This window comes from Uranotaenia lowii, chromosome 3 (genome assembly GCF_029784155.1).
Source record: "Uranotaenia lowii strain MFRU-FL chromosome 3, ASM2978415v1, whole genome shotgun sequence".
NCBI lineage: Eukaryota > Metazoa > Arthropoda > Insecta > Diptera > Culicidae > Uranotaenia > Uranotaenia lowii.
Window position 1 is genome coordinate 31,110,450 of NC_073693.1, and position 13,796 is coordinate 31,124,245.

Sequence of the window (13,796 nt, forward strand, 5' to 3'; positions counted from 1 at the left end):
TGTACGCTTTGTTTTGTTTTGAAATTCATTCATTACTTTTCAAAATTGTTATCAATGGGCGATGGAAGCGAAAAGTTATTCTTTCTCTCCTTAAGAAAACCCCTTTACAACTGTCAAAAGTTGGGTGAAATTATAGCTGCATCCCACTTGCACTAATGCAAAACCATCACCCAAATTCGTCAGCGCTTCCATCGCCTATCGGCCGAAATTTAGCGAAAAAATCAAACATTTAACAAGAGGTGTTTTATTCTTATTGTGTTTAAATTATGTTCTTCATCTAGGTAAGTAGAAACAGATAAGCAGTTCTTTTCTATTTTGGTTCAAACATGGAATTTTCGTTCGTGATATTTGAATTGAGTTTTAACAAAGAGGTTGCAAGTTGGAATTGATAACGTATTCAGCAGGACTTTGTTGTGAATGTTGAAAATGATCACAGAAAAAACGTAGTCTAAAAGAAGACGTTCAAAGGAGACGTACAAAAATTCTTAATAGGGAAAAAAATTCTTGATAGCTACAAAAATTCTTAAAAAATACAAAAATTCTTAAAAGATACAAAAATTCTTAAAAGATACAAAAATTCTTAAATGATACAAAAATTCTTAAAAGATACAAAAATTCTTAAAAGATACAAAAATTCTTAAAAGATACAAAAATTCTTAAAAGATACAAAAATTCTTAAAAGATACAAAAATTCTTAAAAGATACAAACATTCTTAAAAGATACAAAAATTCTTAAAAGATACAAAAATTCTTAAAAGATACAAAAATTTTTTAAAGGTACAAAAATTCTTAAAAGATACAAAAATTCTTAAAAGATACAAAAATTCTTAAAAGATACAAAAATTCTTAAAAGATACAAAAATTCTTAAAAGATACAAAAAATCTTAAAAGATACAAAAAATCTTAAAAGATACAAAAATTCTTAAAAGATACAAAAATTCTTAAAAGATACAAAAACCCTTAAAGGATGCAAAAATTCTTAAAATATTCAAAAATTCTTAAAAGATGCTAAAATTCTTAAAAGTAACAAAAATTCTAAAAAGATCTAAAAATTCTAAAAGTTACAAAAACTCTTAACAAATACAAAAACTTCTAAAAGAGACGAAAATTCTCAAACATACAAAAATCCTTAAGAGATACTAAAATTCTTAAAAGTTACAAAAATCGTAAAAGCGCCAAAAATTCACAAAATATACAAAAATTATTAAGAGATACAAAAATTCTTAAACATACAAAAATTCTGAAAAGATACAAAAATTCTTAAACGATAAAAATTAAAAACAAATAAAATACAAAAATTTCTGAAAGATACAAAAGTTCTTAAACATACAAAAATTCCTAAGAGATACAAAAATTCTTAAAAGATACAAAATTTTTTAAAAGATACAAAAAATTTTAAAAGATACAAAAATTCTTAAAAGATACAAAAATTCTTAAAAGATAGAAATATTCTTAAAAGATACAAAAATTCTTAAAATATCCAAAAACCCTTAAAGGATGCAAAAATTCTTAAAATATTCAAAAATTCTCAAAAGATACAAAAATTCGTAAAAGAGGCAAAAATTTTAAAAGATACCAAAATTCTAAAAAAATACGAAAATTTCTTAAAGATACCAAAATTCTCAAACATACCAAAATTCTTAAAAGATACAAAAATTCTTAAAAGATACAAAAATTCTTAAAAGATATAAAAATTCTTAAAAGATACAAAAATTCTTAAAAGATACAAAAATTATTGAAAGATACAAAAATTATTAAAAGATACCAATATTCTTGAAAAATACAAACATTTCTAAAAGATAAAAAATTCTCAAACATTCTCAAATTCTTAAGAGTTACAAAAATTCTTAAAGGAGACAAGAATTCTAAAAAGATACAAAAATTCTTATAAGAGACAAGAATTCTAAAAAGATACAAAAATTCTTTAAAGAAGATACAAAAATTCTTAAAAGATACAAAAATTCTTAAAAGATATAAAAATTCTTAAAAGATAAAAATTCTAAAAGTTACAAAAGTTCTTAGCAAATACAAAAATTTTTAAAAGACTCGAAATTCTTAAACATACAAAAAGAGATACAGAAATTCTTTAGAGATACAAAAATTCTTTAGAGATACAAAAATTCTTAAAAGATACAAAAATTCTGAAAAGATACAAAAAATCTTAAAAGATAAAAATTCTAAAAAAATACATTTTTCTTAAAAGATAAAAATTCTAAAAGTTACAAAAGTTCTTAGCAAATTCATAAATTTCTTAGAAACACGAAAATTCTTAAACATACAAAAAGAGATACAAAAATTTTTTAGAGATACAAAAATTCTTAAAAGATACAAAAATCGTAAAAGAGCCAAAAATTCTTGAAATGTACAAAAATTCTTTAGAGATACAAAAATTCTTTAGAGATACAAAAATTCTTAAAAGTTACAAAAATTCTGAAAAGATACAAAAAATCTTAAAAGATATAAAATTCTTAAAAGATAAAAATTCTAAAAAAATACAAAAATTCTTTAAAAAAATACAAAAATTTCTGTAAGATACAAAAATTATTAAACATACAAAAATTCTTAATAGATAAAAAAATTCTTAAAAGATACAATTTTTTTAAAAGGTACAAAAATTCCTAAAAGATACAGAAATTCCTAAAAGATACAAAAAATCTTGAAAGATACAAAAATTCTTAAAAGATACAAAAATTCTTAAAAGATACAAAAATTCTTTAAAAAAAAAACATTAATTAAAAGATACAAAATTTTTTAAAAGATACGAAGTTTCAAAAGATACTCTGAAAACAGTCTCAAATGAGACGCAATAAAAAACTCGAAGAAACTGTAATGTAGAAAAGTTTGAAAAAACACGTAAAACGAACTCTCAAACGATATGTAGAACGGGTCCAAAGAAGACTTAATAAATTCCACTCAAAAGACGTAGACAAAGTTAAAAAAGAGAGATACGAACAGTCTCAAGAACGAAGAAGATTTAAAAAACCTAGAAAGGTCGCAAAAAACGTACGAAGGCCTTAAAATGCGTAGAAAGGTCTGAAAGGTATGTTAAGCCTCAAAGAAGACGTTAAAAGATCACAAAATACTTGTTCTTGACAAAAAATTTCAACAAAGACGTAAGAAAAGTCTCAAAGAAGATGTAGCAAAAGGCATAAGGAAACGTGAAAAAAAATCTCATAGAAGAAAAAATCTCAAGAGACGTGAAAAAAGCACATGAATATACGAGAAATTTATTTCAAGAAAGAGAAAAAAGTCTCAAAAATTTGTCACAAAAATCTTAGAAAAATCTGAAAAACACGTACTGAGAAGAGTTTTAAAAGAGACATAAGAAAAGTCCCAACGAAGACGTTACAAGGTTTCAGTAGTTTACAAAAAAAAATTGTCCAAGGAGACGTATGATGAATCTTTAAGAAGTCATAGAACAAAGTCTCAAAAGAGATGTTGAAAAGTCTGAAGAAGTAAAATCTCATGCAAGACGGAGAAAATTCTGAAAAAAATACATGGAAAAAGTCTCGAAATTTGCGAAGAAAACAAATCCCAAAAGAGACGTAGAAAAAGTCTCGAAGGAGACATGAAACAGGTTACAAAAACGAGGGAAGGTCTTGAAAAAGTAGGAAGGTCTTGAAAAAGTAGGAAGGTCTTAATAAAGTATGAAGGTCTTAAAAAAGTAGGAAAACTTAAAAAAGTAGGAAGGTCTTAAAAGAAGGGAAGGTCTTAAAAGGTAGGAAGGTCTTAAAAAAGTAGGAAGGTCTTAAAAAAGTAAGAAGGTCTTAAAAAAGTAGAAAGGTTTTCCAAAAAGTTGGTAGGGCTTGAAAAAGTAGGAAGCTCTTCAAAATGTAGGAAGCTCTTTAAAATGTAGGAAGCTCTAAAAAGTAGGAAGGTCTTAAAAAAGTAGAAAGGTCATAAAAACTGGGAAGGTCTTAAAAAAAGTAGGAAGGTCTTAAACAAGTAGGAAGGTCTTTAAAAGGTAGGAAGGTATTAAAAAAGTAGAAAGATCTTAAAAAAGTAGGAAGGTCTTAAAAAACTAGGAAGGTCTTAAAAAAGTAGAAAGGTCATAAAAACTGGGAAGGTCTTAAAAAAAGTAGGAAGGTCTTTAAAAGGTAGGAAGGTATTAAAAAAGTAGGAAGGTCTTAAAAAAGTAGGAAGTTTTTAAAAAAGTAGGAAGGTTTTAAAAAAGTAGGAAGGTCTTAAAAACCTTGGAAGGTCTTAAAAAACTAGAAAGTCTTAAAAAACTAGGGAGGTTAATACCTAAAACAGGAAGGTATTAAAAAGTATGAAGCTTTTAAAAAATTAGTAATGCCTTAAAAAAGTAGTTGTCGGCAAACAGGCAACCCTGCCGTGATCATTGCAGTTCAGTTTGTTGACTAGATTTCCTAATGATGTTAATGATGACAGTAGGTCGAGAGTAGCTTAAACCGGAAATTAAATGTCAAATAGTTACCACTTTAGATAGCGTGACTTCGCAGTTTAGATGTTAGAAGAGTTTCTAAAATTAAGATATTTTACTTCTTTGATTCGTGTTTATTTGTTTATCGCAAAGTTCGATTTGTGCCATAAGTCATATAACCCTGAGCTTCGGGTTAGATAGTTAGCTGTCCCTGCGGACACTCCAGTCCATACGGTGGTTCCGTCGAATCCCTGTTGATTAAACCTGAATCACTCGATTGTGTAAACTTGGAGTAAAAGAATAGAGGCCAATAATTTGAGAAGACAGACTAAGCTGTAAGTAAAGCAAATTAAAGTGTAGGCCAGTTTATTGAAAATGATCTATTTACAGCTTTGAAGCTATTCGTCATCAGAATAAAACTGCTCTCGAAACTTAGTCGAAGACTTTTCTTGGCCTCCACATTCTTCAAAGAGCTTAACCGGTCGAGGATGGCCGGAAAGGATTATAACCCGGAGCTGGAATTCAACTGCGTTGACTGCACACAATGTGATGCGTACCAGAATATGGTTCAATGTGACCAATGTGCGTCTTGGCGACACTATTCGTGTGCTGGTGTGGAAGACTCCATCGAGGACTACGATTATGTTTGTCGATCGTGCTCTGCTGGTAAGGATGACCACCGAAGCAGTTTGGAATCTGGAAGTGACACCCTGACATTAGCGGATTCTATGAGCCGCTTAATAAAAGAGCAGGAAATAGAAACCAAGAAGTTGGAATTAGCGATGAAAGAAAGATTTCTCAAGCAAAGGGAGGAATTATTGGACAACGTCGTCGCGCGGAGCTCAAGAAACCGAAAGAGTTCGGTGAGTATCCAAGGTAACCAGCAGCGACTTCGTGATTGGGTTCGCCATTCGGATCCTAATGCGGACGGTACGGAAGAAGATGCTCACCTTTATCCTGGAGCAATTAATCAAAGTGCGAATATGAATGATGCTCGAAGGAGGCAAAGTTTGGCTGAGCGTTTGGATCAGTTTGAACTGAATGGGAGTGCCACAGCAGATGACGTGCAGGATCTTTTGAGTCTCTGTAGGGAGACTTTGGCCTTGACAGGAAAGGCTAATAACATCGGAACAGTTCCAATTCGTAATACGACAAGGAAGTTAGTCGACGCAGCGACTGATCCCACTCTGCAACCGCCGAGTGTGCTTAAGGATAGGTTCCTACGGTCGAGTAACATGGAAACAGTTCCCATGTTTAGCAAGTATAGTTTGGAAGATAATCGACGGCTGATCGGCCAGCCAATTGAATCCGCATCGAGGGTAAGGTTTATAGAAACGAGAAATGTTAACTCTCCTGCCCAACCAAACTATCCCAACGAAACAGGTAAGCGTCAAGCCTCTATTGATAAACCTAAATACTATGCCTTGAATGATTTTCCACCCAAATTTGATATGCCACATTATGGCTCAGCCCCAAGTAAGTTTGCTAGTCAGTCACACTTTGAAAACCCTTCTGGTCAGCCGCGTTTTGATACCGCTGAACCTAAGTTTGAAATTGGGCACCCCTCTATAAACCTTAATAGTTTTCCTGCTCAAACGCGTTACGAGTCCGCAAGAAATGATTTTAATACGCTGCACCCAGTGCAATACCCCTACGCCCCCATAAATTCTACAAACAATGTTATGATTCATCCAAGCCCAACTCCACAACAACTTAATGCTAGACAGTCGCTAGCTCGTGAGTTACCGCGGTTTTCCGGTGATCCGGCAGATTGGCCGATGTTTATTGCTAATTTTGAATACACGACGGCAGCGTGCGGATTCACAGACGGTGAGAATATGGTGCGTCTCCAAAAGTGTTTGTGTGGTAGTGCTCTTGAAACAGTTCGAAGTCAGCTCGTGTACCCAGCAGCAGTGCCCCAAGTGATTGAAGAACTCCAATTTCGATTTGGACGACCGGAAGTACTGATCAACTCTCTTCTCAATCAAATACGTTCGCTTCCAGCCATTAGGTCTGACAAATTGGAAGGTCTGGTGGAGTTTGGATTAGCGGTAAAAGCTTTGTGTGGGCATATTGAAGCGGCCAACGAACTCTCTCATCTTTTCAACCCGCAATTGATCCAGGAACTTGTGGCGAAGCTACCTTCAGAACAACGGATGCTCTGGGCAGCGCATCGGAGAAATTTGCAGACAGTGAATCTAAGAACGTTCAGCGATTACATGGCGACCGTTGCACGTGATGCAACCAGTGTAATTGTGTATGAACCGGAAGGAAAGAAGACCAGTTCTCGTGAAGTTACTCGTGATAAATTCAGGTCCAGAGCATTCATCAATTCTCATTCTACCGATGTTGCAGGTTGCAGTGAAAATACACCGCGTATTAGGGAGTTAGACTGTGGAAGTTGTGGAGAACCAGGCCATCGCCTTAGAGAATGTGAAACCTTCAAGGATCTTCCTATTGACGAAAGGTGGAGGAGAGTACGAGCTTTGAATTTGTGCCAGGTTTGCTTGTATGGTCACGGACGCCGACCTTGTCGTATAACCAACCGCTGCAACATTGATGGATGCCAAAACAGACATCATGCATTGTTACATTCCAAGAAGGTTTCATCAGATAACCAGCAAGTTCAGCATGTGGAGAATCACGCTCATCGACACACTAATGGATCAACACTTTTCCGAATTATACCAGTTACAGTTCACGGTGCTCAATCTGTTGTTGAAACGTACGCCTTTCTTGATGAAGGATCGGACCTAACCCTGGTTGAAGAAGGACTCGTCAAACAGTTAGAACTAAGTGGGGTTCATCAGCCATTATGTCTGCATTGGACAGGAAACACTTCACGTTTGGAACAGAACTCCATGAAAATTGACCTCGACATATCTGGTAAAAGTCAGCAGAAGCGGTTTAAGATAACGAATGCCCGGACGGTTTCCACATTGAATCTACCACGACAGAGCTTTGATGTGAAGGAAGCAGTCAACCGTTACACCCATTTGATGGGACTTCCTTTGACGAGTTACAGAAATGCTACGCCGACTATTTTGATTGGGATTTCGTTAAACTGTGTCCTACTTAAAGGTCCTGATCAGCTTTCTTCTTTGCATAGCGTGCTGTTTCAATTTCGCCTGTTTAATATAGCCGTAACCTCAGACATTAAGGAGATGTTTCATCAGGTGCGGATAAGAGATGAAGATAAGAACTCACAGCGTTTCCTTTGGAGATCGGATCCCACACAGCAACCTGATGTGTATTTGATGGATGTAGCAACGTTCGGGTCGAAATGCTCTCCGGCATCAGCACAGTATGTAAAGAATATCAACGCACAACAGCACTGCGAACAGTACCCAAAAGCAGCAAAAGCCATAGTTCACCGTCACTACGTTGATGATTACCTGCAAAGTTTTGGAAATGAAAAAGAGGCGAAGGAAGTAGCAACGGAAGTGAGGTCAGTACACAGGAAAGGTGGATTCGCACTGCACAACTGGAGATCAAATAGTTTGACTGTTCTTGAACATCTAGAAGAGCTGCCGAACACCACAGATAAGCACCTAGACCTAATTAAAGAAGATTCGACCAGAGAGCGAGTTCTAGGAATGCTCTGGAATCCCAGGAGTGATGAGATGAGCTTTGCTACACAGATGAGTACCGAGGTGAAAACACTACTTGAAACAAAAAACCGACCTACCAAAAGGCAAATTTTACGCTGCGTGATGACTTTATTCGATCCTTTGGGACTGTTAGCACCATTTTTGATACACGGTAAACTGTTAATCCAAGACCTGTGGCGTTCCGGAATTGGCTGGGACCAGGTAGTGGATGAAGATGTATATCAACGCTGGATTGATTGGACTAAAATGATCAACTATATAGCAGACATCCGTGTTCCCCGTTGTTATTTTTCCGGAGCCACTGAGGAAACCTATCATCATGCTCAGCTACATGCGTTCTCTGATGCCAGTGAGTCAGCGTATAGTTGTGTCATCTATCTAAGAACAATGAGTGACGATGGTTCCTGGGAGATTCGCTTAGTCGCAGGTAAGGCTAAAGTAGCACCTCTAAAGCCAGTGACGATTCCAAGACTTGAATTACAAGGGTGTGTTTTGGCAGCCCGTATGATGAAGTTTGTCCAGCAAAACCATGAAATTGAGATAAAACAACGCTATTTATGGACCGATTCCAGCACAGCGCTATCATGGATACGCGCTGATCCACATAACTACCGACCTTACGTGGCCCATAGAGTAGCTGAAATTCAGGAGCTGTCCAGAGGAGATGAGTGGAGATGGGTGCCTACAAAAATGAATCCTGCAGATGAAGCCACGAAGTGGGGCAGCGGACCTTATTTCAAGAACGACAGCAGCTGGTTCGATGGTCCAAATTTCCTTATTTCCTCGGAAGATGATTGGCCCAGATCGCGAGAGTATTTTGTTGACACTGATGAAGAGAAAAAAGCAACAGTAATGGTCCACCTCCGCCGTGACCCAATCATCGAATATAATCGATTCTCTCGGTGGGAACGACTCCATAGAACAGTAGCATACGCACTAAGATTCGTCAATATATTCTCGAAGAAACGACACATTGATACGGATGTCTTAAAACAACACGAGCTGTTGGCAGCGGAACAAGAAATCTTCAAACAAGTCCAGTGGGAAAGCTATCCGGAAGAAATGACCCTATTGAGGAATACCATGAACTGTGGGGAAGGATCCTCGATGCAGATCGACTCAAACAGCCAGCTCTACCAGTTAATTCCGTTTCTGGATGAACAAGGAGTGATGCGGGAGAACAGTCGAGTGAAGTCGTCGAAAACAGTAGCGTATGGTGTTCGTTACCCCGTCATTTTGCCCAGGAAACATAGGGTAACAGAACTGCTGGTTGATTGGTTTCATCGTCGTTTTCACCATGCTAACTCCGAGACTGTGGTGAATGAAATTCGTCAGTTGTACTCCATTTCCAAGCTGCGTCAAGTTGTGAAGAAAGTATGCAGTGATTGTCAAATATGCAAAGTACGAAACGCAAGACCGTCGCATCCTATCATGGCACCATTACCAGCTGCTCGATTAGCCGATCATGAACGCCCATTCACCTTTACGGGACTTGATTATTTTGGGCCACTTCTAGTCAAAGTGGGACGTTCATCAGTGAAGAGATGGGTTTGTTTGTTTACGTGCCTAACTACACGCGCCGTACACTTAGAAGTTGCGTTTGATTTGTCTACCGCTTCGTGTATTTTCTGCGTCCGTCGGTTTATTGGTCGCCGTGGAGCACCCTTAGAGTTTTACAGTGATAATGGGACAAATTTCCAAGGAGCGTCGAGAATATTGCAAGACCAAATTAATCGGGGTTTAGCCAACACTTTCACAAACTGTCACACGAAGTGGGCCTTCAATCCGCCAGGGGCTCCGCATATGGGGGGCGTGTGGGAGAGACTCGTTCAATCTGTTAAGTGTGCAATTAAAGATGCATATGAAGAGGGGAAATTAAATGACGAGGGTTTGCAAACACTTCTAGTAGAAGCTGAAGGCATAGTTAATAGTAGGCCACTGACGTATTTACCTTTAGATGCAGCAGAATACGAAGCTCTTACCCCTAACCACTTCTTATTGGGAAGCTCCAACGGGGTAAAGCAACCAACTGTACCTGTAGAAGAAGAGCGTAAACTGAAGACCACCTGGGATCTTATACAACATGAGCTGGACGTTTTCTGGAAACGCTGGCTTAAAGAATACATGCCAATCATACGTCGCCGATCTAAATGGTTCAAGCAAGTTCGGCCAATTGAAGTTGGGGACTTAGTTCTGGTGGTCGATAACAAAGTAAGAAACGGATGGATACGAGGACGTGTTGAGGAGGTGGTTGCTGGATCAGACGATCAAATTCGACAAGTTTACGTGAGGACAGCCAATGGAATTCTACGCCGAGCGGTTCATAATCTTGCCTTATTGGATGTTGGGCGACTTAGTGCAGTCTCGGTGGATACCAAGATGCACCCGGGGGAGGATGTCGGCAAACAGGCAACCCTGCCGTGATCATTGCAGTTCAGTTTGTTGACTAGATTTCCTAATGATGTTAATGATGACAGTAGGTCGAGAGTAGCTTAAACCGGAAATTAAATGTCAAATAGTTACCACTTTAGATAGCGTGACTTCGCAGTTTAGATGTTAGAAGAGTTTCTAAAATTAAGATATTTTACTTCTTTGATTCGTGTTTATTTGTTTATCGCAAAGTTCGATTTGTGCCATAAGTCATATAACCCTGAGCTTCGGGTTAGATAGTTAGCTGTCCCTGCGGACACTCCAGTCCATACGGTGGTTCCGTCGAATCCCTGTTGATTAAACCTGAATCACTCGATTGTGTAAACTTGGAGTAAAAGAATAGAGGCCAATAATTTGAGAAGACAGACTAAGCTGTAAGTAAAGCAAATTAAAGTGTAGGCCAGTTTATTGAAAATGATCTATTTACAGCTTTGAAGCTATTCGTCATCAGAATAAAACTGCTCTCGAAACTTAGTCGAAGACTTTTCTTGGCCTCCACAGTAGTAAAGGTCTTAAAAAAGTAGGAAGGTCTTAAAAAGTAGGAAGATCTTAAAAAAACTAGGAAGGTATTAAAAAGTAGGAAGGTCCTAAGAAGTAGGAAGGTCTTTAAATACGTAGAAAGGTCTTAAAAGGCCCGTATTGAAAAAAAGTTTTAAAAAGCCATAGCTTAAGTCCTAAATAATACACAGACAAAGTCTCAAAGGAGATGTACAAAAAGTCTGAAAGAGACATAAGAAATTTCTCAAAGTCTGAATGAGACATAAGAAAATTCTCATAGAAGACGTAGAAAAATTCCCAAAAAGAGATGTTAGAAAAAGACGTACGAAAATTTTCAAAAGAGAAATAAGAAAATATGCTAAAGACGTGGAAATGTCTTAAAGTTAATTTAACACAAGTCTCAAGAAAGAAAAAAAACTATGTTATACAAATAAAAAATTTTAAAAGGAGAGCTTAAAAAATGTCTCAATTTAGATCATAAAAGTGACACAAAAGAGATCAAAAAGTGTTAGTCACTTAAATCTTAAATATCTCAAATCATTGTGACTTTTTTCTTTTTGAACTCAGCAATGCAAAAGAAAAATGTCGCCGACGGTTTTGCTTCTAATCAAACACCTGCTGCTGCTGCTGGTGTGCCTAACCGGTGACAAACTTCTTCAGGTGATCCAGAAACCGGCCCTTCTCAAAGCGTTCGCCGATAACTTGACACACGCTCTTATTGGCCTGATAGCTACCGAAATCATCGTTCGAAACTTCCGGGATCAGCTGGGCCGAACGGAATTCTATCTGCTGCTCGGGTTCGGCTTTTTCCTGTCCTCCTGGATCGACCTGGACCACTTCATCGAAGCGAGATCGTTTCATTTGCATGTAAGAAGCTTTAAAATGTATCGAGAAAAACTTTTCTCAATGGATTTAAAATTTCCGCAGGATGCTACCAACCTTCACAAGCGTGGTTTTATGCACAATTCTGTGATATTTGTGGTGCTGTTCGTTGCGTTGCTAATTTTGGTGCATGTTCAGGTAAATTTTTCAACATCTACTTGGACCGGGATTGCCTTTGTGGCGTTTTTTACCCACCAAATAAGGGATTCTATTCGACGGGGACTGTGGTTCCGAGGTCCTTATTTAGACTACAGTACACCGCCCGTTAACTATTGGTTATATTTGCTGTTGATTCAGCTGTGCCCCCACGTTATTATCAGCTTGTTGGAACTGCAGTTCCACCGAGAATCGATGGCAGCTAGGAGTTTCGGTGGTGGAGAGTTTGTAGCCAAATACAAACCACTCGAAGTTGTCTGATTGTGTATACCTACGAAATTTATAAGAAGATTTAAAAACATTCCTCGAATTGAAGCTTTGCTCAGTTTTATTGTTATCACATGTCATTTAAATTTTCTTAATCAACATAACAGTGCTCTCAACAATATCGATTACTGATATGTAGGTAAGTACTACAAAATTCTATTGAATTTTACACTTTTTTCTTTCCATTTAGGTTAACTACCTCATTTAGGTGCTATATTTAGTGACTTTTCTTTTAATAGTTATATTAAATTGTCAAACTCTTATTCTATCCCATTCCCAAAATGTACAAATTATCAGCTTAAAACCCAAATCTAACAAATAAACCCTAATCGACGTTCAACTTTCGGAAACTGCCAACCACACCGGTCCCATCCTCCAGGCCACTGCCCTCGTTTTCCTTCCACAAGGCTGCATAGCGGGACAGGTCTACCTCCATCTGGTCCTGGGCCAGAATGAGGTCCCGATATTTGGTTAGCCGTTCCCGAAGATCCTGTTTGAGATCTTTGACTGTTCGGGTGCCACCGAACTCTTTGGGCAGAAGCGCCAGGTCCATCACCTTGGCCAGGTCATCCATCGTGCGGTGGCACTGTAAACCGAGAGAAGAAAAAAAATGAAGTTTTCATTGAAATTATTCTGAATACTGATAGATGAATTCTGAATATTTAAATTTGAAATTCGTAATAAGTCTTTTCAACCTTAAACCTGAATGCTGGATTTCCTAATTCTGGATCTTGTAACCATTCATTTAATGGTTACAATAAAAATTGTGATTTTTGGGCAAGTTTGGATGAAAACGTTGTAAATATTGTAAATAAAAAAATATTGTTCGTAAATGTCTAAAATTAGGATAAGATATCTACATGTTTGTGTGGTGTCTTGTCCTAATTTCAATAACAATCGGCTGGTGACACTTAGGGTTTTAGTTTTCGTTTATTTATTTATTTGTTAAATTTTTCGTTATTTTTTTATTTATTTATTCATTTATTTATTTGTTTATTCATTTCCGCGTTATTTATTTATTAGTCATTTAGTTAGTTATTTGTTAGGTTTAGTTTTGTTAGTTTAATATATTTTGTTATGGAATGCACGCGATAAAATGTTTTGTTCGAAAAGACACCAGCCCTTTATATGCCAGTTCCTGTATTGTTCCTGTCATGCTGTCAGCGAGAGTCTTCGAAGGGGACAAAACATGCTTCACGGATATGGGAACATGACGATGAAAGGACAAGAGAACCTATAAATAGAAGGAGCTCGAGAGACTCGAGACTTTTTCGAATATTTCCGGTCCGAGGTTGAGCAGCAACAGCGCGTCACACACCTTACGTAACTAGCCCGTTTCCAACCGCATTTGGGTGGCATTGACCCCCTTCCCCCGTTATTATCAGTTCCGGTAGTGGTCTGAAGAATTTCAACGGCCAGCTGGAAGCTTCACGATTCCATTTCCCAGCTGGTCGGTCGAGGTGGCAAAGTGAAGAGAACCCCAGAACAAGTGTTTTCCCCCAATGCCGTGAATCACCATCAGTCTTCACGCGAACACACCGGTGACTGGCGTGTGACTAGTGCCCCGC

The 13,796-nt window shown here is 37.1% G+C and overlaps 2 protein-coding genes across 2 annotated transcripts in view; one reads left to right on the forward strand and one right to left on the reverse strand.

Moving 5' to 3' along the window:
* LOC129756480 (transmembrane protein 267) lies at positions 1-12,276 on the forward strand. Its single transcript, XM_055753380.1, has 4 exons — positions 1-54; positions 198-281; positions 11,491-11,790; positions 11,851-12,276. The coding sequence occupies exons 3-4, from the start codon at positions 11,506-11,508 to the stop codon at positions 12,220-12,222; spliced, it is 657 nt and encodes a 218-aa protein (XP_055609355.1). The 5' UTR covers positions 1-54; positions 198-281; positions 11,491-11,505; the 3' UTR covers positions 12,223-12,276.
* Positions 12,267-13,796, reverse strand: part of LOC129756477 (retinaldehyde-binding protein 1-like) — a 21,773-nt gene continuing 20,243 nt past the window's right edge. Inside the window, exon 2 of the mRNA XM_055753378.1 lies at positions 12,267-12,814. Coding sequence (XP_055609353.1) covers positions 12,554-12,814 — 261 coding nt within the window. The 3' untranslated portion in view covers positions 12,267-12,553. The remainder of the gene's footprint in view (positions 12,815-13,796) is intronic.

What these genes read in the sequence shown, in the direction of transcription:
- LOC129756480 (XM_055753380.1), top strand. Translation starts at nt 11,506, where the DNA reads ATGTCGCCGACGGTTTTGCTTCTAATCAAACACCTGCTGCTGCTGCTG. An exon ending in CGAGATCGTTTCATTTGCAT is followed by an intron (nt 11,791 to 11,850) that starts GTAAGAAGCTTT and finishes AAATTTCCGCAG; the next exon opens with GATGCTACCAACCTTCACAA.